The 25,760-nt window shown below is 33.7% G+C and overlaps 1 protein-coding gene across 1 annotated transcript in view; it reads left to right on the top strand.

Moving 5' to 3' along the window:
• The first annotated feature begins 2,058 nt into the window (after positions 1–2,058).
• LOC124362858 (sodium- and chloride-dependent neutral and basic amino acid transporter B(0+)-like) overlaps positions 2,059–25,760 on the top strand; it is a 133,195-nt gene continuing 109,493 nt past the window's right edge. Inside the window, exon 1 of the mRNA XM_046817720.1 lies at positions 2,059–2,175. Coding sequence (XP_046673676.1) covers positions 2,155–2,175 — 21 coding nt within the window. The 5' untranslated portion in view covers positions 2,059–2,154. The remainder of the gene's footprint in view (positions 2,176–25,760) is intronic.

Here is a 25,760-nt window from a genome sequence, read left to right as displayed (position 1 = left end):
TCCTTATATTTGTCAGTGAATTCCCACATTACATCAGTGACTATTGCACAACTCTTATTTACATAGATGATACTGCACTCCTTTTTTTAAACAGACTACCTGAAGATTTAGAAGTAGCATCTTACATTGTGATGGATATGGCTTCACAGTACTGTCAAAGTAATGAATTGGTATTAGATGAAAAGAAAAGTCAACAGCTATTTATAGGTAGGAAAAAGAAAGATATCTCTGGGCTGCCAGAAGTAATGAGTCGAGAAAGTCAAACACCTGGGATTATACATAGATGATGCTTTATTTTAGCAACGCAAAACTGATCATCTGTGTAGCTCAGCCCTATACGTGTTGCAATGACTAAATCAGGTTAATAACAAGCAGTGTGGTTTTCGTAAATTTAAATCAACTATAACGGCCTAGATAAGTTTCAAACAGTCTTAAATTGAGTCAATTGATAGAAAACATATAGTAGCTGAAATTTTCATGGCAAAGTGTTTGATAGTATTTCACATTTTAGAATGGTTTAAAATTAAATAATTTAGGAATTAGTAACAGAAATTTGAAATAGTTTCAGTCATATTTTTTTTTGCAGAAAGCAATAGGCCTATGTGTAAATATCTAATGTCCAAAATCATGGCATCTTAAAGTATCGATCAAATTCACAGATAGTTAAATACGGTATACCCTAAGTGACTATTCTTGGTATGTTGTAATTCATTTGTTACTTGAAAGATATACCCGAAATGTCTAAGCAAACTAAGTCATATTAAAAACCAGTTGTGTCTAATCTGATCATGTCTTTAAATCATGTTCTTTTATAGAATTGGCAAAAATTCAAGACATTTTCATCAATATTAACTTATTAACCCTTATAGTGCCAACGTTCTGCTATCCAGACATCTAAAAAACTATATATAACGTGCCAACGTCCTGTTTACTGGACATTCTAAAAAAACTGACATAACAAACGTTACACTGAAGCGTCCTACCGGTGGTCCCAGAGGATATACTGCTGTATTTCTAGATCAGCCAGCATAAAGGCTGATGGGATGAGAAGAAAATCAACATTTATATGAAGAAAATGCATAAAGGGTTTGCATCCCAAGTGTTTTTCTTTTCATCACTCCTAAATTTTGGGTTTTATTTGTAAAGGTCATCCCGCTTGGAAAAACTAAATAACTTTTACAATGTATCAAAAAATTTGTCATAATTTTTTTATTTGTGAACATTTTTCTATTAAATTTCAACAGTGTGTTCATACTTTAGTGGACTTTACAGTGAATTTATTTAATAGAGAACAGCTATTTTTGTCATCATCATAAGGAGGTCCAAAGAGAATAACTTTTTTGGAGGAGTTTCACAACCATCAAAATGACCATACTAAATTATATGATAATGACAAATTTAGTAAAATATTAATTAAGCGTATCAATATTCTTTTATGTTTTATAAAACTAAATTGTTAATAATTTAGAATCATACATTTAAAAAATTGTGTAATATTAATGTATTGTGACATTAGTGTATGGAAATGTAAATAAAATAAAGATGTTTTTATTTTGACTACATTGGATTACAATTTTTATTTTGATTCTTATATATTTTCCTGTGAGTGTACCCAGACACTAATAGCAATGATAAAAACGTTCTCCTCTTAGGTATGTTTTGATCTATCTAATACACACATTTAAAATATATTTATACTGCATTATTGCCTACTCAAGGAATTACTAATGCATTAATGTAAGTCATTAAGTAAGCAAACCCGTCAATTTAATTTTGTTGAGCTTTTTAAGGCTATAAAACCATGTGAACTTAGAAGCATGACAGTATGTAATTATTATTAGGTAATGCACAGATCATCGTATATTTTCAAATTTCATCAGCAAAAGAGTTTATACCAAAATATTAAACTTTTTTGTGTGTAGGGTTTTTGTGTGGTATACACCTATTTTATCACACATTTATAGCACTATATATTTAATATAGTATGAGAGATACTAGATATTTAGGGCACACAGGTGTAGGCGGGAACCGACAGATGGCAGCACACAGCGTTATCAGCTGGTGACCTTGAGTGTTGGGTTGGCTCGGTTATCAAATCAAACCAGTAACTCTAGAGGCTGTGAGGTGAAGTGAAGTGTGTATCCCGGGCTTGCTATGAAGCCAACAGGTGCTCAGGTAAACAATCAGCATAGCATCTTGTTTGCGTTGGCTATTTACATAATTTATTCAACATTCGTTTGGATTATTTGTTTTGAGCATATCCTCTCATGCAAATTATTATGGTATGATATACATGTTTTATTTCAAAACAGCGGTATAAACGATATATTTACTGGTGAATTGGGAATTCAGTTGTCATAAATTATGTTCGTATAAAATGAAAGTCAATACAAGCAGTAAGGTTGCAATATTCAAAGGGTTTTTGTTTTGTTTCCAGAATATTGTAAGAATTTTATTGTATTTGTCTTTCTGGCCGATCAAATTCTGTTTCTGGAATGATTACAACTTGACATTTTCGCTGAAACGGACTATCATGGACATATTGAAACAACTTTTAGTGCACCGCTATTTAGCCCTACACCTTTATGGGATCGATGTTTTAGTAAAAAGCAAGTAAAGAATACGTAGTCTTAACAGTATAAAACTTTGGAGGAGGAGAAGCGAAAGAAGTTAGCTAAATTGAAATGTACTTCTTTCAATATTTTTGTTTCTTTCTACTCAGAAATATAATCTATTTTTTAACACCATTTCTTGAAATTTTAAGTCGTTGTCAGATAGAAGAGGGAAGTATGAACTAAAATATTTCAAACGCGATACGTATTTATAAGATAAATTATTTAGTTCTTGGTGACGTGAGGTACAGAATAATCCTTAGTTGTAAAAATCTCCTAAAAATTAAAAATGTATGTGACTAAAATGAAAATCCTGAGAGATGAAGTGTTATAAGCTCTGAGGACTAACATAATATATTCCAATAAATTTGATTTTCTCTCATTTAAGCTCATATGTGTAATAAATAATCCAAAATATATCTCCCTGAAAACACGCGTAGAGGATAAATAGGAAATGTTTGATTTTTGTTTAGTAAAAATAAAGGTGTGATACATTACTAACAAAGGGCTATGTAATCCAAAACGTCTAGATATGGTCATCTCTAGTCTACCCATGTGATAAAAAATTTGGGTAATGTTCGTTAGGCTGAACCTGGATTACCCTTCTGGTATGTATACTACAGGAAATATATTTTGCATACGATCTATTTGCATACGGATAGTGGATAATATTTGTAATAATATAATACGAACATCTTAGAATGTTCTGTAACAAAAAAATTGAAGATTTTTGACGGTAACTAACACACACACTTTAAACTGTAAGTAGTATGTGTTTATTTAGATTTAAGCAGTCCCATATAAATAATACTAATTCTATAACCAAATAAGTAAAGTTTTTTAATTTGTTTTAATAGTTTTTAGAAATGTTACAAAACAACTGTTAATTTTATTTCTTAGTGAGCCCAAATAGAAGAATAACTTCTTGGAATATCAGGCATACGCAATTCTTAAACTTAAAGACTTTTAAAAAATAACTATTTTACTATAGTGCTTCTAAAACGGACATCTAGTAAAAATGTTAAACTTCTATATTTTGAAACAAAACCATAGTTCCTCAACTACTTTGTTAGAAGAAATTGAACAATTATGCCTCTGTCTAGTCTAGTGAACTGCGGCTGAACATGATGAGTAAGCCCACAGATGCTGTAAATGCTTACGTAGTCATTCTTAGAAGGATGTTTGTTTATAGAATGGCTGAACATTCTTAACTTGCCCATTTTAAATGATAAGGACATTCGAGTATTTGATGACTAATTTGACATCCAGTCTCCGACAATTTGTCTCATCATTTATAAATAACTCATGTATATTTTCTCTCTTTGTCTCTATCGTGTAGGCCTGCGGCGAATAACCAATATTTTTAGCTTTTAGCTATCAACCGGTACAATGGCATCGTTTATTGCTTTTATTTGGATTTATTCAAATAATTGTAAAAAATATGTCATTTCAATGAAGAAACAAAGTGAGTCGAAACACAGTATAATTGTTATTTACCGCAGCAGTATATTATACTTATGTTAGTGTTGTATATGACTTTATTTCAATACTGTATATATTTTAATGAAATATAATTAAGTGAAATGGCACCTTTTTATTAGAAATAAATTAAATTTTGAAATAAAAGTAAAACACACACACACACACATGTATATACTATTGGTTTGGGTTCTGATTATCTGTTTCATTTAACATTGTGTTTCTGATAAAGGATTCAAGGAACCCAAAATTTAAATATGAACACTAGTTTTATGAACTCTTCGACTTGGAAGAGTTTATATATACATATTTGTTTAAATTCATATCCTATCTTGGACCTTTTTTCGGCCTGAATATGTGAGGCTCTTAAATTAACATTCAAATCGTCATAGAATGATCCAAAAAGATTGTGTTATTTTCGTGAGTGATGTAAAAAAGATAACGTCTTAAGAATTTTATGAATCTTTTACTATCTTTTTCAAAGAACAAAACAAAGTCCCCATGTCTACAGTTTATTTTTCTAAAGAAGATCCCTGACGGAGCCGGAGTTCTAATAAACACCTTATAGTCCTATTACATCGGAAATAATTTTTTTACTGTTTGGGAGTATTCACCCATGTATGCGAGTAAAAGAATTCCAGTCTTGTTCAACTGTTTTTGTTTAATTTAATGTGGAATGTAAATATTGACAGACGATGAAATCTGTGTTTTGCGGGTAAGATAAGCGCATTCCTCGGCTACATTTTGTTTTTCTAAAAATCCCTGACGGAGCCGGGTCCCGGCAACCTCTCTCCCACACGCTAAACATCTCACTTCAAACGTCTACTACATTAAAACATACGCCTATATTACCTTAGGAATTATTTTTTACTGTTTTGGTACTATTAGTTTTTTATTCGAGTAAAAGAAAAACATTTTGTCTGTTATTGTGGAATGTGATAACCAACAATTTTGAGAAAAACACGGTTTTCAGTTTAAAATGTTTGTTTTCTTCACTTTAATTCATTATTATTCTAAAAGTATAATGACAGTATAAAATATTCTTTTACAAAATTTGTTTTATGTCTCTTGAAGAACGACATTCCAAAAATTGAGAGTTCTAAGTTAATAATTAAATGCGTAATATTTGTTTTTACAAACCCTTACGAAATCGTTCATTAATTATTATTTTGAGATTTTTAAATTACTGTATGGTACTATAGGTACTGGTCGAGAATACTGATTAGGATTCGTGGTAATTCAATTTTACACCACCCTACAAATAGAAGATATTCCAAAAGTCTTTGTCCTGAGGCGACAATTGTAACGGAGCGTCACTTTCGCTAGAGGTCTGTTATGTTGACATACCCAACTTATAACTTTACCACATTTTTATATTCATCGTTAGTTATTCGTTAGTTCCTGTTTGATCTGATGAAAAATTCATTACTTCAGTAATATTATTACTTTTAAAGCACTGATTGAATGTGAAAAGATAAATTTCACAGCATAACACTTAGCTTATTCAAATATGATAACAAGGTTGTCGATATATGTACAAGTATATCGTTCGTTCCTGTAAAAGATAAATTTCACAGCATAACACTTAGCTTATTCAAATATGATAACAAGGTTGTCGATATATGTACAAGTATATCGTTCGTTCCTGTAAAAGATAAATTTCACAGCATAACACTTAGCTTATTCAAATATGATAACAAGGTTGTCGATATATATGTACAAGTATATCGTTCGTTCCTGTAAAAGATAAATTTCACAGGATAACACTTAGCTTATTCAAATATGATAACAAGGTTGTCGATAGATGTACAAGTATATCGTTCGTTCCTGTAAAAGATAAATTTCACAGGATAACACTTAGCTTATTCAAATATGATAACAAGGTTGTCGATATATGTACAAGTATATCGTTCGTTCCTGTAAAAGATAAATTTCACAGGATAACACTTAGCTTATTCAAATATGATAACAAGGTTGTCGATATATGTACAAGTATATCGTTCGTTCCTGTAAAAGATAAATTTCACAGGATAACACTTAGCTTATTCAAATATGATAACAAGGTTGTCGATAGATGTACAAGTATATCGTTCGTTCCTGTAAAAGATAAATTTCACAGGATAACACTTAGCTTATTCAAATATGATAACAAGGTTGTCGATATATGTACAAGTATATCGTTCGTTCCTGTAAGTTCTCATGAATAAATTATTATCTCAGCAATATTAACAATTTTACAGGTATAATTTCATGTGTAAGCCAACTTCATAATTTAAAAATACATATATTACTGAAATCATATATTAGGAATACCTATTGTTTTTTCTTCGTTACTTCCTGTTAGTTTCTGCAAGGCTATCGTTAGTTTCCTAATGATCATTAATAGAGCTCTAGTTTATTGTGGGAACGCCCATTTCACACCGTAAAAAGTAGCTTACTGACAATGTAAAATATAACTATGGTTTCGGGTTACGTGCAGTTCATTTTTAGTTACTGCCTGTTTGTTTCTGCAAGGCTATCGTTAGTTTCCTAATGATCATTATAGAGCTCTAGTTTATTGTGGGAACGCCCATTTCACACCGTAAAAAGTAGCTTACTGACAATGTAAAATATAACTATGGTTTCGGGTTACGTGCAGTTCATTTTTAGTTACTGCCTGTTTGTTTCTGCAAGGCTATCGTTAGTTTCCTAATGATCATTATAGAGCTCTAGTTTATTGTGGGAACGCCCATTTCACACCGTAAAAAGTAGCTTACTGACAATGTAAAATCATAACTATGGTTTCGGGTTACGTGCAGTTCATTTTTAGTTACTGCCTGTTTGTTCTCATAAAACTACCGTAGCAATAAACATATTGCAATTTTAATTCAAAATTAATAAGCCAGCATGAATTTTAACTTGCCTACATAATATATAATTAAGTTATAATTATGATTCAGGCATATATTTATGCAACGTTATGTTCTTGTTAGTTTGTATAGTTTTATATGAATAAAATCACTATTATCACTAGCGCCATTCATCAAACGACGACAAAATAGAATGGATGGCAAATTTAAGACGAAAGTATCCGCCCCCACAAAGAACAGTTCCATACCCGAAACTTTGAAAAATTGGGATTCTGAAGTTTATTTGGTTTGAAAGTATATTTTCAGTAGAAAATCGGATGTTTTTATTGAGGGTGAGAGGCATTTCAGGCAATTGAGCACATTAACCAAACAGAGTGTTACTGTTTTGTCCAGATAGGAATGCTGCTTCCAAGAAATTTACGTTCGAAATGTTTACAAAAGGATCCATCTACATAGTTGCGTTTTTCATTTATTCTTATTCTTCCAAAAACTGTAGTGCCTTGTCACTGAACAGGAGATAATTCGGCATTTTCTTGAATTAAATATGTCATCATTTAAAAAGATAACAGTATAATTAAACATCTCTTTGTTTGGTTTGTATGAAAACAAAATTGTCAATATTTTATGTTGTGTTTCTTAACACAGAATAGATAGGTAAGTTTCATTATTATGGCATAATACAGCATGCTCGCAGTTCAGTGGCGGCGGGCGTGTCGGGCCAAACGCAGCATGTCTAGAATTCAGTGTTGTGACTGTACCTCGCTTGATCTGCACCCTCACTCAAGACAGTCAGTAACAAATACCTGATTTCTTACTAAATACAAGTATGATTCATATACAGTACGCAAAGTAGAATACAGTATTTTCAAAATCTCAAAATAACTAATATCCGTTCTGGTAAGGGTTTACAAAAATCTTATTATGTGTTTAGTTATTAACATAGAACTCTCAAGTGTTGATATGTCGTTCTTCAAGAGATATACAACAATTTTTTTACTATCATTACTTTTGGAATAATGATGAGTTGAAGTGGAGAAAGCTAAAATTTTAAACAGAAAACCGTGTTTTTCTCCAAATTGTTGGTTATCACATTTCACAATAACACACAAAATATTTTTCTTTTACTCGAATAAATAGACTAATAGTACCAAAACGGTAAAAATAATTCCAAAGGTAATATAGGTGTATGTTTTAATGTGGTAGACTTTTGAAATGATATGTTTAGCGTGTGAGAGAGGTCGCCGGGACCCGGATCTTCATTAGAAAAACACACTGTAGCCAAGGAATGCGCTTATCTTGCCCGCAAAACACCAAGATTTCATTGTTTGTCAATATTTACATTCCACGTTAAATTAAACAAAAACAGTTAAACAAGACGCTCAACTCGTAGATTTCAAGAGAACTTCCACTGCAAAAATATTGATAAGTAGTACTTTGCTCTATATAAACTGTGCAGGAATGTACAAAATAAAACTATGATAGGCGTACATAAACAAGAACACAGATTAGTACTATATTTATCAATATATGTACTCACAACTGTTATTAATGTACTGTTTGTGGTTGAATATGAACTTTTAGTTTGTATTCGCTTGCAATAAAAATAGTCCTATCAGCTTAGTAGGAAGAAGTAGTTAGATTTTGTGAACCCTGATATATTAATTATTTATTTCATATGAGATGTACATAAATAATAAATATGTCTGAAAGCATTCGAGGTAAAAACAATTGTTTGTTGAAAAATGTGTAGGAACTATAAGCATTCAGAACACTTAGTTTTTCTCTAGGTCCATAAATGATGGAGTTGTAAATGTTTTCCAAATTGTCACGGCCGTCATACTGCAATGCAATTATGTACAAGGCTGGAAAATGAAAGTGGCCGTGATTTTTATAGGATATATTTTTGTATTAATTTTGCATCTAGTTTTGTCTTTTCTTTCGCCAGTTCTTTCTTAAAAACTTCTTGTGGGATTTACATGTAATATATATCTTACAAAGCGTTCAAGATAAAAAAATCCGATTACAGGTAATGTAAACATTCTAAAACACTCACTTCAGTTCTTCTCTAGTTCGTGAATAACATAATTGTGGTTCCTTTAAAGTGTAAATATAAATCCGCCATATTTGAACGATATAGTGTATCAAGCTGGCTAACCGAGATATTTATAACATCAATTTTTTTACCTAGTTAAAACTTTTTTAGGGTGTTTTAGGACAGTTAATTTTGCCACAACGCGTGTTATACAGCTTATATTATATAAACTTTGAAACTAGGAATGGCTTTGGATGCCATGTTTGGTGAAATTAGGCTATATATAAATTTTCCTTAAGGAGGTACCTGGAAGACAATTGTAGTAGACTGATTTTGTATACAAAATATACCCAAAAATACAGGAAGTAGGCTAAACCAGGTACTGTATATAACACTTGCATGTCAATATTGCATTAGTGATGTCAACTCGTATATCAGTCATCAAATCGGATTTACACAAGACGTGTATTAATTTGAAAACGTTTTGATATTAAAATAAGAGTATTGCTATTGTTAAATACTCTTTGTTTTAGAGAGATAAATCAGTGAGAACGTTTTTATCCATCGCTCGAGGACGGGATTTGGAAACAATACAGTGTTTGTTCGTGGAATGGATTATTTGCTCTTCACCAAGCAATAGCTTATTCCAGACGGAACTTCAATAGATTCTAAAATCATTTATTTCTCCAAATATAGTTTAAATTCTATTGTAACTAGTCTACTGGTATTACTGAACTTTGAAGCGATGAGACTAGACATAACTCACACGAATTTTACATAACTCTCAAAAGTATTCATATGTTTAAAGAAATAACCATGTTTCATCTTAAGAAAAAAAAACTTGAATTTAAAAAATTCTCACTAGTTTTATATATTCTTTCAGGAATCATGGGCAGATTTAGAGAATTAATCACCTTTGGTGTAAGTTAAATTTGTGGAAGGGATGGGGTAGGCCTATAGATTAATGGCTATGGAGTAACCCTTGGTAAACGGAAGTTCAATGTTCCTTGCCGCGATTTGTTTTATTTTAACATTAGAGTTATTTTATTTTAGGAAGCAATATTTTAGTTTTTTATTATTATAATTTATAATAGTTTAATATCCTGAAATATCACATAGTCAATGTATTTCTCGATTACATTATCATTCATGAGCTCAGTACATAATTAAACACGCACCAGACTTCGAGCCAGCGTGGGAGACTTCGGGTTAGATCACTGCAGATGCAGTAACATGCTGGCCCAGAGAGTGATTTCAAAGTTACAATACGCCCTACCTAAACAGAGAGATTTAAAGCCGAATTATCATAAATGTTCAAACATTCTATTTTATTGCAATTTTATGGCTTAGGGGGTTCAAGTTCATACATGATTTCATTCAAAACACCTCTGTTTTTGTTTTAGAAACATGTTATTTCCACATTAATATTGAGGTCATAGGTTGTAGCTACGAGGATATAGTAGGCTGTACCTGAATAGGTGAATACTCTGAACCATAATATGGTATATATTATATACAATAATGTAATTGTATACTGTGGTTATATAAAAACACGTTTTTGTGACATTTTACTCGAAGAGAAAAATTGCAAATTCAGTATAAGAAATAATTAGCACTATGGCTGAAATAAGTTCTGTAATGTTATTTATTTTATATAAAAATATTCTATATGTTTCTCTATACATCCTGAATGTCAGAAATAAATATATTGTTGTAATGTTATTTCCCGGTGCTGTGTTTCTAGAACGGCTCCGCCCGATAGCGTTGCAGTTAGATAACGTTGACCACGTGACTGTTTTTACTAGTGCTACATGTCACTATCCTTTCCTAGAAGCTTCCAGTCGCGCCTAGAACTCGTACTTCGATAGTCTTGTACGGCGCAGTATTCAACACTCACTTCAAGAGTTACCCTTCAACTTTTATCGGTGTTATCGTATCAGTCAAACAGAGGAAATCCAAAGAGAACAATGAGATAATACACATAATGTAATCTTTATCTCTGTGACAAGTAGGAATAAACATAAGTGTTATTGTTCTGAGTAATACTACACAATGATTTTCAGCAAAGTATTTTTGCACTTTTTCTGTATTCCGTGAGCACAGTTCACAGGGAGATCGTGCGAACTACCATATGCGGAACCTAGGTCTCCTTTTTCATTTGAAAACATGTCTAGTGAACGAGCGAATGCTGTTAATTGGCTCTAGTTATTACCCTCAGGGAGGCGTCTGCAGTCTTGGAGACTTGAGCTAATTACATGGTATCGAGAGCTATTTGCAAGATAAGTTATGAAAGGGTTAACCATATCAAATTATAGTTTTTGGGCCCGATTTTATTTAGGTTGGCACACTTAAAACCAACAGACACGTAAATAATAATTATTAATAATCATCCATCTATCCACACAATACCTCTATTTCCGAAAACAAACTGGCATAGATTTGAAATATTGTATGAATCTTAATTTTTATAAAAGCAACACTGAGTTTTATAATAGCGCAAGTCATTCCATGGGATTTGGTTGAGTGTTATCAAATATTTGTACACTAGCATTATATTAAAACGTAGCTTACTTATACAGTATAATAAAAATAATAATAATAACCGACAAACCTCGGCGCATTCTTGTGTTGTAGAATCCTCCCCAGCTCACAGAAACTTTTATTATTTTAACACTCCTATTAAACCTAACTCAATGAACAAAACGTTTAATGTATCGTATTACAAGATATCTTGAGAGTTATCATATATAGTTTTTACATTTTGTATGAAACTTTATTTCTAGATTGACAAGAATTTTTTATATGATTTTACATATCTCCTTATGGGATTTGGCTGAGCGTCATTGAAACATATTGCTCAGTAGGCTGACATAATTCTTTTTTTGTCTGAAGGAGGATGTAAAATGTATATTCTGTATTGTATCTGCCTGTCTATTTGTGTGCAGAACACCTCGAGAACAATATGAGCTATACACTTTAAATTTTGCAGTCAATTTAATTCGAGACATCAAAAATAGACGCTACGAGTTCTACTTTGCACTCAGGCACAGCGGAAGGCCAAGAGAATACCTTTGTAATAAACTTGACCTTAATACACTTCAAATTTCATTATTCGTTATTAAGAAAAAACAGAAGAGAATATGAAAATTTCTAAAACACATTTGATACTCATTCTATGATACTTTACAGTCTTCATTTTAAACTAATTGTAGATTATAACTAGAAAGAAATCTAACCCTAATTATTAAAAATTCGTTAAGCATTTGAATATTTTATAGTAATAAATTTGAATAACACATAAAAAATACAGAACTTTATCGTGTAAAATGGATTATTTAGCTAGAGCTCATCTTCTTTACAGCCTTTCGTATTGGGCACATGCTCTTCCAGTCCGAAAAGCAATGTTCTTTCTCTTTGTAGTTGTAGCCTCCTTGTTGTATTCTTTTTGTTAATCTCAAGCCTTGTATCTGTAAAAGCTGTCTTATTATTCTTGGAAAAATACTTTCTTTAATAGCAATCTATGATTGTTTCTTTTGTAGCTGTTAATTAAGGAAATGTGTATAATTTTGTTTAAAATGCTTAAAATATATTGAATATTTATCTAGTGATCCCGTAATAATTTGAAGGAACTCAAGTTACCTTGAATATTGAGAATGAATTGAATACATGTTTTAAATTCGAGATAATATATTCCATGCCGCAACCACCTAAATATTTGTCACAATAAACTGAACTGAGTGGTAAATGACCATACGTTCAGCGTTAACTATGGAATTTTAAGAATCTGCCAAGACCGAAAACGTAGTTCGTATGACATGGCACTGAAAATGTATGCTTTTCTTCATTGTTATTGTGGTAGGATATAACATACAAAAGTGCAGATATTTTTAACTTTTCAATAATACAATTGAAAAGGTATGCACTGAATAAAAAAGTTAATGCATTATCTGTATATGTATGTATCAGATTTTATTTGATATCCATTGCAATATTGAAATTTGAAACGCTCTGTTCTGAGACTTTTCTCTCTTTCTTCGTCCATCGTTTGCCTCTTGATTCGTCATCATCAAATTGTATTGCTGGTGTCCAGGAACACCAAAGGGGTAATTACGTAACATCTTCAGCCCTGGGACATCATGATGTCACTCCTCGGGCCGAAGGTCGACTCATCCTCCCTGACCTTGGTCAGGTGCTGACGTCACTCGACAGACTGGTGGAAATGGACGTGCCAATACTCGGTGTACGTTGACGTCACTGCCAAGGCCACGGGGTCATTCTTTGGGCGATTAGATTAATCGAAAATAGCGTAATGGTTCTCAGGCACTAAGGCTTTTCATTTGCAAGAGTTCGGTATGTAGAACGAAGAAACTTTTCGAGTCTTAGTCCAGTCATTTTAGGTTTTTTAAACCTCAATCTGCGGAAAAATTTCTAGTGAGCTGGATTTTTGTATACACCTTCATAAGAGCCAAAAGGTCACGAAAATCAGTTGTTCACGAATATCTCGCGACCTATGGCTCGGAGGTAAATAAAGATCATTATAGAAATTATTCCTCATACAATTATCTACAAAAAATTTCTCGCATTTTTCTTTGAAGTCAACCGTTTTCGGACTAGAGTGCTGAGAAAGCGAGTGGAATGCACTCACATAGGGTATTATAAGGCGTATACATATAAGGCGTCAGCTCTATTGCTTTTTATCAATGTATTTAAGTTTTCTTAACACTTCTAACTTCTACTCGGGCGTTTTTTGACAAATATACTTACATTATAGAGGTTTTAGAACTTAGTAAAATTTACTATATATAATACAAATGACCTCAAACTGGTAGATATTCCGTTCTTTATTGTTATGAGACCCGTCCCTTTATACCTGCTACTGCCTGTCGGACTGTGTTTATCTCAGTTGAAAAATATTTCTTGAGTGTTAAAGACGTTATTTTCGTAGTTTTGTGCTCTTAAACAGTTTTCATAATGAGTGATAAATGTTTCACATGTAATGAATCGTTATCTAGTGGTGACGTAGTAAAAGTTAGACGTGGTCTACAAACATAAAAAAATGCTAGTGTCGTTAGAAGTGATGGCAACATTGAATATTTGAATACTGTGATATTTGTAAATGTTCGCAGTAATTGTTGTAAAAATTATACGAACAATTTGAGTATTGCGGCCTTCAAACGACGCCAAGAAGAGCCGAGTACATCAACATCTCCGCACAAAGAAAACAATTCATTCTTTTGATTGAAAATATATATTGATAAAAAAATATGTTTGTTTTGTGGAGAAGAAGCAGGTGAAGAAATCGAAAGAAAAAAAGAAAACAGACGCGCTATAAGAGAAGTGAATACTCTCACATTTAAAGACACAGTTTTAAAAGCTGCAGAGGCGCGTAGTGATAAGTATAGAAGAAATGTGTAGGATCGTGTAAATTTTGAGTATGACCTTGTCTCTCTCTCAAAGCTAAGTACCATGATAAGTGTTTCTCCAATTTTTTGTTACTTAGTGGAAGGGGTGATGTAGGCCGTCCATTGGATGAGAATATCAGAATTGCTATGGACAATGTTTTCCATTACATTGAAAACAATGACGATTGTCAATTAACATTGCCTGAGTTGAAAGATGTAATTCAAAGTTACGTTCCAGATGACAAGACAATTATAAAAAACTGATTGCTCGATATGGGAGTAATATTGTAATTACCACGAAAAGCAAATCATTGACTATAATTTGCTTTCGAGATACTGCAGCTAATATTTTGACTAATTCGTGGTACAAAGAAAAAAATAGAAACCTTTATGATTAACGTTTTCGAATTATAGAAACTACTGCATCGATAATCAAATAAGATATTCATTCCACTACAATTATTCACGACTCCTATCCACCACCAAGTCAAATGTTAGATAAAATTAACGATGCCATTCCACAAACTTTATCACATTTCTTACCTGAGTTAATTGTAAAGAATAAAAAAGGCCAAACAAATTGAAGTCATGAAGATGTTTGAAAAAAAAAGACACGATGTATACAATTCTGCAGAAATATTTCAAAAAGAAAACTGCGCTCGAGATGCCCTTGTCAATGCTGGAATACATTTTCTACTAGCAATGTACGGTGCTCCAAATTCAGAAAATTCAATGAACAATTACAGATACTGCAGCTTTGCAAAACTAACAAGACAAAGAACAGCTGTGAAATCTCAATTATTACCACCCACTTCTTCAACAGCTCAACAGCATATTTATTGAGTCTGTTATCAAATACAAACCTGGCTAGGAAAAGAAATTGATCCAGAACAGTGGGATTGGGAGTTGAAAAATAATATACTACAGCAAATAACAACTCTATTGCCACCAGAAAAAAAAATTATTACAGACCATGAATTATGCCTACGGGGGAAACCATGTAAAAAACGCGCCTTGCATTCTACCTCAAAGGTGGTACGGAAACGAGTGCATCATCATAATGTAGTCGCTTTCTCAGCGCTCTAGCCCGAAAATGGTCGTGTTTACAGAAAAACGCAAGAGACATTTTTTGTAGATGATTGTATGAGAAATAATTTGTATAATGACCTTTATTGACCTCCAAACCATAGGTTGCGAGATATTCGCGTAAAACTGATTTTCGTGACATTTTGACCCTTATAACTTTTTTAGCCGGCAAGATATCATTGTAGATTTTTCACATCTTTATTAAAACGCCATAATATACAAAACTTCAGCTTACTAGGAGTTTGTCCGCAGATGAAACCTTAAATAACTGGACTATCTAAGGATCATAGTTACGATCATTAGTATAAAAGGATAATAAAATCAATGTGCACTCTTCGCCCTATTGTTTTTACAGTATGTTTTATCAACCATAAATAAATCAGTAAACAGTTTTAATTTGATGAAATAGATTTATACTCCTTCCTTATTTATGATTCACAAGGTCGACGGCATGATTAGCCCGGCATTAGTTGTGCTAATCTAGATATTCAGAATTTAGGATAGTTTTTTTCCACGGTAAAAACTTATTGTGGCTAAATATCTAAGAGCCTTCTCAGTCAATTTCGCACATCATTATGTGTAGCATATCTGGGTGGATGCGAGAAGAACTGTATAGCTTCAGAATGCAAGAATTGAGGTAACTGAGATTCGTCGTGAATAATTATTCTACACAATGCAACCAATACCGTAGGGGTTCAGAGCAACCGTACACTATCAAACACAAGAACGGAAATAATTAAAACTAGTGGCTCGTAATTGTTGCAGCAATTACTGCTTTTTGCACGTTGCTCCTAAATACTCACGAACTAACAGTCTATACATTTTAATTAAGAACACTAAAATCAATAAACAATAATATACGGTACGCCATATTTATATCAGCTTTTATTGAGATAATCTAATTTAGAAAAGTAGAATTAATAATTTACAGTTCTAATGTAATTTTGAATACAACCTATATATATATATATACAGTGATCATTAAATAAGACTAATATTTTGTTCAACCTAGAACTGGTTAAAGCCTCGTGGCGAGTACTTTCATTATAACGTTTTTTTAATATTCCATTTAATCGCATCTGAATACATTTTATGACGTAATCTATATATTACTACACTCAGAAAGATATGTTGAGTATTTTGATATAAGGTACATGAGGTTTATGTAAACAAAACACTCCATACAAAACTAGCTAGTACTCGCTATATTTTCTATGAATTTTAAACATAACGTTGCAAAGATACCAAAGATGCCATTATAGAGGTCCACTAGTGCCAAATCTATGGTATTCAAGTTCCAAGATATAAATATTGATTTGTGGTTTCTATGTATGCTGATTTAATTCGACATCTTTCTTAAAATCATAATTAATTCTGTTTATGTGTGAACGAACTCACGGTCAATTAAACAGAACACTAAAATAAATAAATAAACATAAAAATAATTTACGCAATGTTTACATCAGCTTTTGTTCACACCAGCTGGGATATTTAAAACAGATGATGAATAAAACAACTGATAGTGATGCAAAGTTTATTTGTAACATGTGACTAAAAATCAGAATGTTTATTCACCAATGCATTTCTTATTGTGATTTCCTCAATTTCAGAGGCCCATGGGGAGGAGCCCGGGTCATTTCTTTCACATCTGGTATTTCCCCACAGTCCTTGACACTCATGCTTTAGGCTTTAAAGTGAATCTCGTAAAGTTATCTTATTTCCTTCACAGCTCGAGAAATTTCCTGTAAACCGATTCACTTACGGAATTAAATATATAGGTAACGATAGAAATAGGAGAGGACATAAAAGATGGGAATGAACCTCGGCCACAATAACTCGTTTTACGTCAACGAACAACCACAAACAAGTAGAATGAGTGAACGGGTCAACTTGTAGAATTTTACGGTGCAGCCAGTATAGTTCCACGTACAGTTGTCATATGCCTCGAGGAACTGTAGCGTAATTCTCCTTAGGAACAAAACAAAAGAGTTAATCTTACTAAGAACTCTACTATCTGAAATGACCAGATCCCGCGCAAAATTGTCGTACACGACGAAGCGACAATGTTGCTGTCCTGAACGCTGCATATGTGAAAAAGAGCCAGTCTCAATGACTGGTTATCCGGATATTTGACACCTTTAGTGGCGTGTTGGACCCCCCCCCTCACCTGCCCTACCAGCGCTAACTTTGCATTTATATTTGTCGAGCAGTATTTCGATTATAGGAAAACTACCTTACTCGCAGGCAATGCAAATCTGAACGTATAGTCCAATACAGCTAACATAATTCGATATTGTCCAGAAATGTTAGTCTCTAGGTCTGGCCGTATGATAGCTCTGTGAACACGTGTTTCATTGAGAGTTCATCTTTTCTGTGCCCATATTGATTATCTTTTAAAACACAACTGTTTGTGCTATCGGGTTATAGTTAAATACATACGACGTTCCGACGCAATAATAGAGGATGAGTGGGCGAGTGGCTCGACGTGCCGTGACGTTGCGATTGCGCATGTATCAAGTGATATGTAGGCGAGGACAGGATAACGTAGTATATCTGGAAACTTCCCTTAGTTATCTGGTAAAGATTTCGTCTCAATCACTTGTCCTGCTCAGTTAAGCCTCAGCTATATATTCTAGAGAAAATTTAATTTAAAAAGTTAATGGATTGTGAGTATTCTTAAAACCAAAAGTGATCTAGTATTGTACAATTAATAATAATTTATTGATTTTCGTACGGCAGATTGATGTGTATGTGAGTTATATTAATAACAACATATCGTCGCTTGTTTTACGGCGTCATAAATGGCAAAGTAATGTGCTTCTGCGATATAGTCTATCCAACATTACGATTAAACAGTCGGTGGGACAGTATCAAATACACGTTAGGCACTAATTATATTTTTGTCAAAATATTTGTATACTTTCTAATTGATACTCAAAGTCTACATTATAAATGAAAGTGTATAATAAGGTAATTGCAGTGTGCACTTATAGTTAGTTAGATAAATACAAATTCGATTATCCAACCGATATTTTCAGGAAATGTTCAAAAGAATACGCGTATTTGAAAGACTCGTGTAAAATTGAATAATTTTGAAAAACAACACTTTGTATTTAAGATAAACTCCGGTAAAACTAATAATTTCGTTTATAAATAAATATATTGTTTGGTTTTAAGTAAACGTGTGGAAAAATGGAAGATAGCAGTTGAGCATTTTAAATTGTGACGCAGTGACAGACCTCCCACGCGAGCGTACACGCACACGCCGCGCCGTGTCTAGCGACAGCCAGCAATGGTGGGCGTACATGTGCGTCCGTGCGCACGCACTCGCATCTCGCGCCTAGGTTTGTCATGTGTTTAAATTCACAGCTTACAACTGCTGTCATATTCATAACTTTTTTTTGTTTCCAAAAATATAAAGTAGTAAGTTTTTGTGTTTGTAAAATTATAAATTATACAGTTCTTGTTGGTGTAAACGTTTTCATTATTTACATTAATAAAATTGAAACTGTCACTGAGTATGCACAGTATCTTTAAGGACATTTAGAATCATGATAAGAGATGAATCAGGAGAAGAAACAAGATTATGTAAAACTAAAAAAATAACTGTTTTGAATAACCAAACGAACATCCTTAACCAGTCTCAGCCAACATCTGACGGATTAAAAATACTGAAGTCTGAATGATTTCTTTCTCTTGTCCTACGTATTTTGAACTAAACATATCCCGGCCAAAAAATCCAAGGGATGCTAAATATAACTATACTTTATACTGGAAGATTCGGTTTTGATTTAATGCTATAATTCAAACAAGCATCTAATTAGTATGTTTACTTTTCCTAAGTCCTTGAATAGATTATGTCCAGATGTATAAAACCTTAAACCTTTAAGCGTACCTACTGTGTATACTTTACGAGCTAATGTATAAATAAAATAAATGAAACCACATAACTCGAATTGGTAATTGCAAAATTGTGACTTCATTCCAAAAGGAGTTTAACACTAAACATCAGAACGGTGACTCAAACTTGCTCTTCACTACTGGTATCGAGAGTGTATAGTTGATAATGCTCCTCCACTCGTCGTTAGCTGGTTATACAGATTGAGGTTATGTTGTCTGAGCTCTTCACAGTACTTCATTTCACGACGTATTGTTCCCTAGATATGAGCAAATCAGACTTGTAGACAATCTGCTAATTCAGATGATGGTACTTACGTATTATCCGGAGGCCACTATTGTTGGATGGGTTTTTCTTATCAGAGTTTTTCTTAAAAACAACAAAATTAGAAGGAACAGACTTTATTTGATTTACTGTCCTTATGACTATCAGTTCTTGTTTTCTGCCTCCCGAAAGTCGGTGAGAAAGAGGTCACTGCCCTGTCTACTATTTGTTATTACGTTGTATAAGTAGGTAAATTTCCGATCGGTACTTTCCAACTTCAGATCACGTATCATATTGATCAGCGTGATCTGACGTTGGACGATCTTGGACGTGATCTGAGGTCGGGAAAGTACTGATTGGAAATGCCCTGGGCCATCAGTGCGGGCTTAGGAGGCGACACCCCGCACTTCTAGCGAAGAAAAAAAAACATTCCTAGAAATACGTCCCGAATCTAGCCCAGACCACATGAGCGCTTTTAAACGTGATCTTTTACTTTTGGTACTGCTAGTGACATATTTGTGATAACATAATCTAAACATACTTATATTGCGTATTAACAAGTAGTAGGTAGGGACTGAGTGATCTCCTCTCACCCACATCGCTACTTTTGGGAACCAAAAATTTAGAACCGATCGTCATAATGGTATGTAATTTTTACAGAAGATCAAATAAAGTCTATTCTGTCTAGTAATGCAGTTTTTGTAGGTACCCGTTAAGAAAAACTGGGTTTAAAAAAAATACTGGCCTACTGAAAATGTCAAAGTACCCAGAAAATAGTATGGTGAATAATTCATTTGAGTGAAACAACGCTAAACCACACGCATTATATTTACATTACTTACACACAAATGAGCCTTCGTTATGTCAGTTTCGGTCTTACTTTTCTTTTCCGTTTGTATGGTTTGTATGTCCCAGAAGTTGTTTACCTGCAAAATAGTTCGTAAAACGCTAAAAGTTAATGTTCTCCTTTTCGAATGAACATTCTCTGTTTTACTATGTTCTTGCAATACTCAGTAGCTATCAATTTGTTTCTACATCACGCTTGTTGAAATGACAAAAGCTTCAGTACGATAGACGAAATCCACCTTAGAGCAATCTGATGACTCAACAACTTGTTGACTAACATGATATGGAAGAACGTGACAATGTCACAAGCACGAATTTCACACTTTATCGAGTATTTCCACGGAAATCGTGCCTAATTCGCGACTACTACATGGGAGTGTTGCAGGTTAAATTCGACAGCAGCTGTTAATCAGTCACCTGGTTGTGACAGCCTTTATTAGACCGGAAATAGCACAATAATGAATGTCGGTGACTGCGGGTTCGTGATTGTTGTCCTATATGCATGTAGCCTGCATTGGTACATAGGCCTATGTTGTCAGGCTCGTTTTGCATCACTACACTGAAAAACATATTTCAGAGACAGAGTAGATGATATACATGATCATAAGCGTTGACGAGGTTATATCTTGTTAGAATCAAATTACCTTTTTTATGGTAAGACTTTTTTACAGTAATCTACTTAAATATTGTAGTAATAATTGTTTTCTTCGTACTTTTAAACGTAACAGACTAATAAGTAAAGCAGCGTATTATGAATGCTAAGTTCTGAGCATGAAAGTAGGTTTTTTATTACTATTGTTCTTTTAAATAGTTATTTTTGCCAACATTTGATAACATATGTTTGAAAGAAAAGGAGAATCCCATGTCTAACAGTACTTGTCATTCTTCTTACCCGTTAAATTAAGTCACAAAATTCTTCCCGTTGCAGAACTACTAAGTTAACGAAGTATTGCTCGATTGATTGGCAAAATCTCCTTGTATATAAACAATTTATATCTGAAAACACGTTTTAAGTTTTAATCTTTGTTTTCATATATTATTTATTGGCTTGCTATAAATTTGTAATTCTTGGTTATATGTATCTTGTTATTGTAGTTGAAATTTATAATTCACAGTTTAAAAAATTGTTGCTTGATATAATTATTGACTTACTTATTTGTTTTATTTGCTGTTATTCTTATCATATGGCTTTTTTGCTAGCGGTGCTATTCTAGTCTTGGTCATCTTTAACAACTTTAATATTCTAATTGTTATTTTAAAAGCCGTGCAAAGAGTAGTTTCCAAATTAATAGTTAATAGATATACTGTTTAATTTTACAATTGGTTAAACAAAAGTACTAAATATAAAGTAAAACAAATTATTTATTTATTATAACTGAAAGTAGCCATTTTAAAAAAAGATCACTACATTAAAAGCTTGATTTTAAATGCAGGCTTAGTACGAGACTTGGAAAATTCAAGAAAACGGTACTATTTTATATCAATATTCAATAAGATAAGAACTACTGTAGGCTAGATAGTATTTGTACAGTAGAGGTATTCTTGTTCTTCCCACCTAATGGTCATTAGAGCAACAGCAGTATTTAGTTTCATGTTGTGATTGTAACTCCATAGCAAAGTTACGAGGCCCATAACATTTAAAAGATGAATTGCATATCCAGTATATTACAATTATGCTATTCATGTAACATTAGTGATACAGACTGTAATAAATAATAATCAAGTCACTTACAGTGGACATGCAATTGCATTTTTAGATGATCGACATTTTTTAGGAGGGAAGAGAATTAGTTGTCTGTAAAGTAAACAATAGGATTAACAAAAACTGAAGACAAGCTATACCGTTCGATTTTAGTGATAATGTTTTCGATACGTAGACAGAATCAGTGAGCTTGTGCTGGAAAGATAACGGGCCGATGCGAGCGGGGGGGGGGGGGAGTTTCAGTCGCAACAAAAAGTGTCGCCCTTGACGCTTGACAGGATCGCCAGTTGCCACTCCAAGGACTCATCGTACTTGAAGGCCTCCAGCCTCCAGAACTGACCGTCGCGTCGTGCCGCTTTGACGATCTGCTCAGAATAGATAGCTGCGTGATTGTATTGACATTTCTGCCGGGATATTCAGTTGCCACTGCGAAGCTGTTTGATTTTATCTAATCTTGACCATTTCCTCTTAGCATCTCTTATTCCTGTCACGCATCAGGAAAAACTGGGTAGTTGGTTTCGTGGTGTTAATTTGCCAACAAATATGTAATTTTTATTTAACTACACTTAAAGGAGAATTTTGTCCATCTACTACTCCGACCGTCAAAAAGAATTCGATTCAATGTCGGTATGGAAATAAATTATATTGATCACGTCAACTTCTGTAAACAAACATTTGGAACTAACCTCCTGATGAGAGTGAGCACGGGACAGCTCTGTTCCAAAGGTCTGGATGTAAGTCTTAACTGATACATTTTTGCATTATGAATACCTATTCCTTCTTGTTGTGTGTATGTTACTTATATATGTTAACTAAGTCTACTGAAAAGAATATATTATTCTTATACGAGTAATATATCCTTTTCGATAGATCTTTCAAGCTTTTAATCGTTCGGATAAACCACATTCGAATACGTAAACATTGTAAAGTACTGTGCTTCACACGTCATCCAGCGTACCCAGTACAACAGGAGCAGATCCACCTTCAAGGGGAGTGTTCCATTGGACGAAGACTTCTAAGTACGTACGCGTCGTTCTCAACAGGCCTATCAGCACTAGTCAGCAACCAGAAAGCTTCGTCTTTGGATGACTGCCTGCCAAGGACTGCCAGCGTTCTTGAAGCTTGGCTCTGGACTTCTCAACAACACAAGCTGCTGCTCTATAAGACCATCATACGACCAATCGTAACGTATGCTGCACCCGCCTGATAACCCCAGAACTCCAAGTCTACCAGGAAGATTCTGTAAGCCTTTTAGAGCAGATCGCTCTGATAGATATTCCATGATTTGTCAGGAACACGATCGTTCTAGTTCTGCTAGGATCCCTTCTCTGCAAGACCAGGCGAGAACCATATAATGTTGCAGCAGTTGATAGTGCGCTTTACTGTGGATGTTCTCCAGGCTGAAATTGATCATAGACGACCCCTCATAAGCACTGTAAACGGTACAATAACAGCCGACAGATTTAACCCTCACTGACCGTTGCATGACTACCCACCGACCCACTTCCTCACGCGACTTCAGAACACTCCACAGTCTACCCAGCACCAATAATCCCCAAGGGACTTAGTGCACAATCACCAAGCATCCATTCTGCTTGTTGGAGAGATCCTGTCTACTACCAGGAAATAACATCCCAGCCTACCTAGCTGCCTGCCTGCCTGCCAATATAACCAAAAGTTAACCCATGTAAGCTTAATTTCTTACAACAGAACCCAACAAAATTACACCATGCTGGACGAGATTGTGTGTCCCAAAGATACACTGTGCTTACAAATGAGTTCAATAATTTCTTCAAATGTAACGATCAAAGCTTTATTTATGACTAAACATTTTATATTACTCAAGGTTGGGCAACCTCGGCGATCACGCGATTTGGTGGTCTTAGTCAGTTTAGTCATTGCGGCAAACATGTTGTTATCGTGGATTCTACAAGGCCAGTGATTCATTATAATGGTTGCGCTATATTTATAACACTTCTGTAGAAGTCAGGTTGTGTTTATTGTAGCTAAGTGAAGAGCTTAGTCAGTTTCCAAATTTTACAAACCCGGAACCCAAGTAGTGGACTGTGGTCTTGACTGTAGTCACATCGCAATGGACAAACTGTAACTTCATGTCTTGAAATATATAAAAGCGATTCAAGCTAGAATAAAAAAAAACTTAAGCGATACACGTGGCCAATATATTGTCTCTGAATGGAAGAGAAGGATATGAGTGTACATGGGTTGATAAAATTAAATCGAGAAAAGATTAAATTCAATTAACTGAATAATTGGGATCACTAGACATTTTCTATAACTGTACCACAAAGATTTAACTATAGTTAAAATGATGAGTCCAAGCAGCTTCTTATGATGCTATTAGTTATTCTTCATATTTTGAAAATGAAAGTTTGAGTTGCCATTATAGATTGGCGAGGAAAACTTCATCACAGTTGGGAGGTATCCTTAATTTGTATCTATATGACGTACTATCACTCTGGAAGCTGGAAGATTTCAATTCTATGTATATGTTCGCACGATATATCGGAAAGAAACTGACCTGTACGACTTGAAATTTTACATTAAGCTTAATTCCTATGTAGGGTACAGTGAGTTCTATGGTGGTGCATGTCACTCCATGGGATTTAGCTGAGCGATAGTACGAGCGATAGCTCGTAAATAATTTTACATTGGTCTTAATGGTAACCATCATGGCAATGTGAACGAGCAGAATAAATTAATCTATATAAAAATGCGTAAAATCATAATACATTTTAAGGTATGAAGTTTTTATTTACAAAGCTAAAAAAGTAAAGAAAGTTATTAATTGATAATTAACGGAAATTCAATTCTAAAGTCAATTACAAGATACGATTTCAGCGCACTCTTGTTTCGCCGGAACTTTTATTATTTAAACATTGCTAAGAAGAATGAGTTTTATAAGGAGTTTGTCCAACACGAAATGTGGTTGAATATCATAGGGGCTAACTCAGTAGGCTGACAAAGTTTCACATATGTAAACATTTCTACATAAAGAAGAATGAGTTTTATAAGGAGTTTGTCCAACACGAAATGTGGAGGGGGCTAACTCAGTAGGCTGACAAAGTTTCACATATGTAAACATTTCTACATAAAGAAGAATGAGTTTTATAAGGAGTTTGTCCAACACGAAATGTGGAGGGGGCTAACTCAGTAGGCTGACAAAGTTTCACATATGTAAACATTTCTACATAAAGAAGAATGAGTTTTATAAGGAGTTTGTCCAACACGAAATGTGGAGGGGGCTAACTCAGTAGGCTGACAAAGTTTCACATATGTAAACATTTCTACATAAAGAAGAATGAGTTTTATAAGGAGCTTGTCCAACACGAAATGTGGAGGGGGCTAACTCAGTAGGCTGACAAAGTTTCACATATGTAAACATTTCTACATAAAGAAGAATGAGTTTTATAAGGAGTTTGTCCAACACGAAATGTGGAGGGGGCTAACTCAGTAGGCTGACAAAGTTTCACATATGTAAACATTTCTACATAAAGAAGAATGAGTTTTATAAGGAGTTTGTCCAACACGAAATGTGGAGGGGGCTAACTCAGTAGGCTGACAAAGTTTCA

This window comes from Homalodisca vitripennis, chromosome 1 (assembly GCF_021130785.1).
Source record: "Homalodisca vitripennis isolate AUS2020 chromosome 1, UT_GWSS_2.1, whole genome shotgun sequence".
Taxonomy (NCBI): Eukaryota; Metazoa; Arthropoda; class Insecta; order Hemiptera; family Cicadellidae; genus Homalodisca; species Homalodisca vitripennis.
Note: the sequence above shows the minus strand (reverse complement) of the source record. Positions and strands in the feature narration are given on the sequence as shown.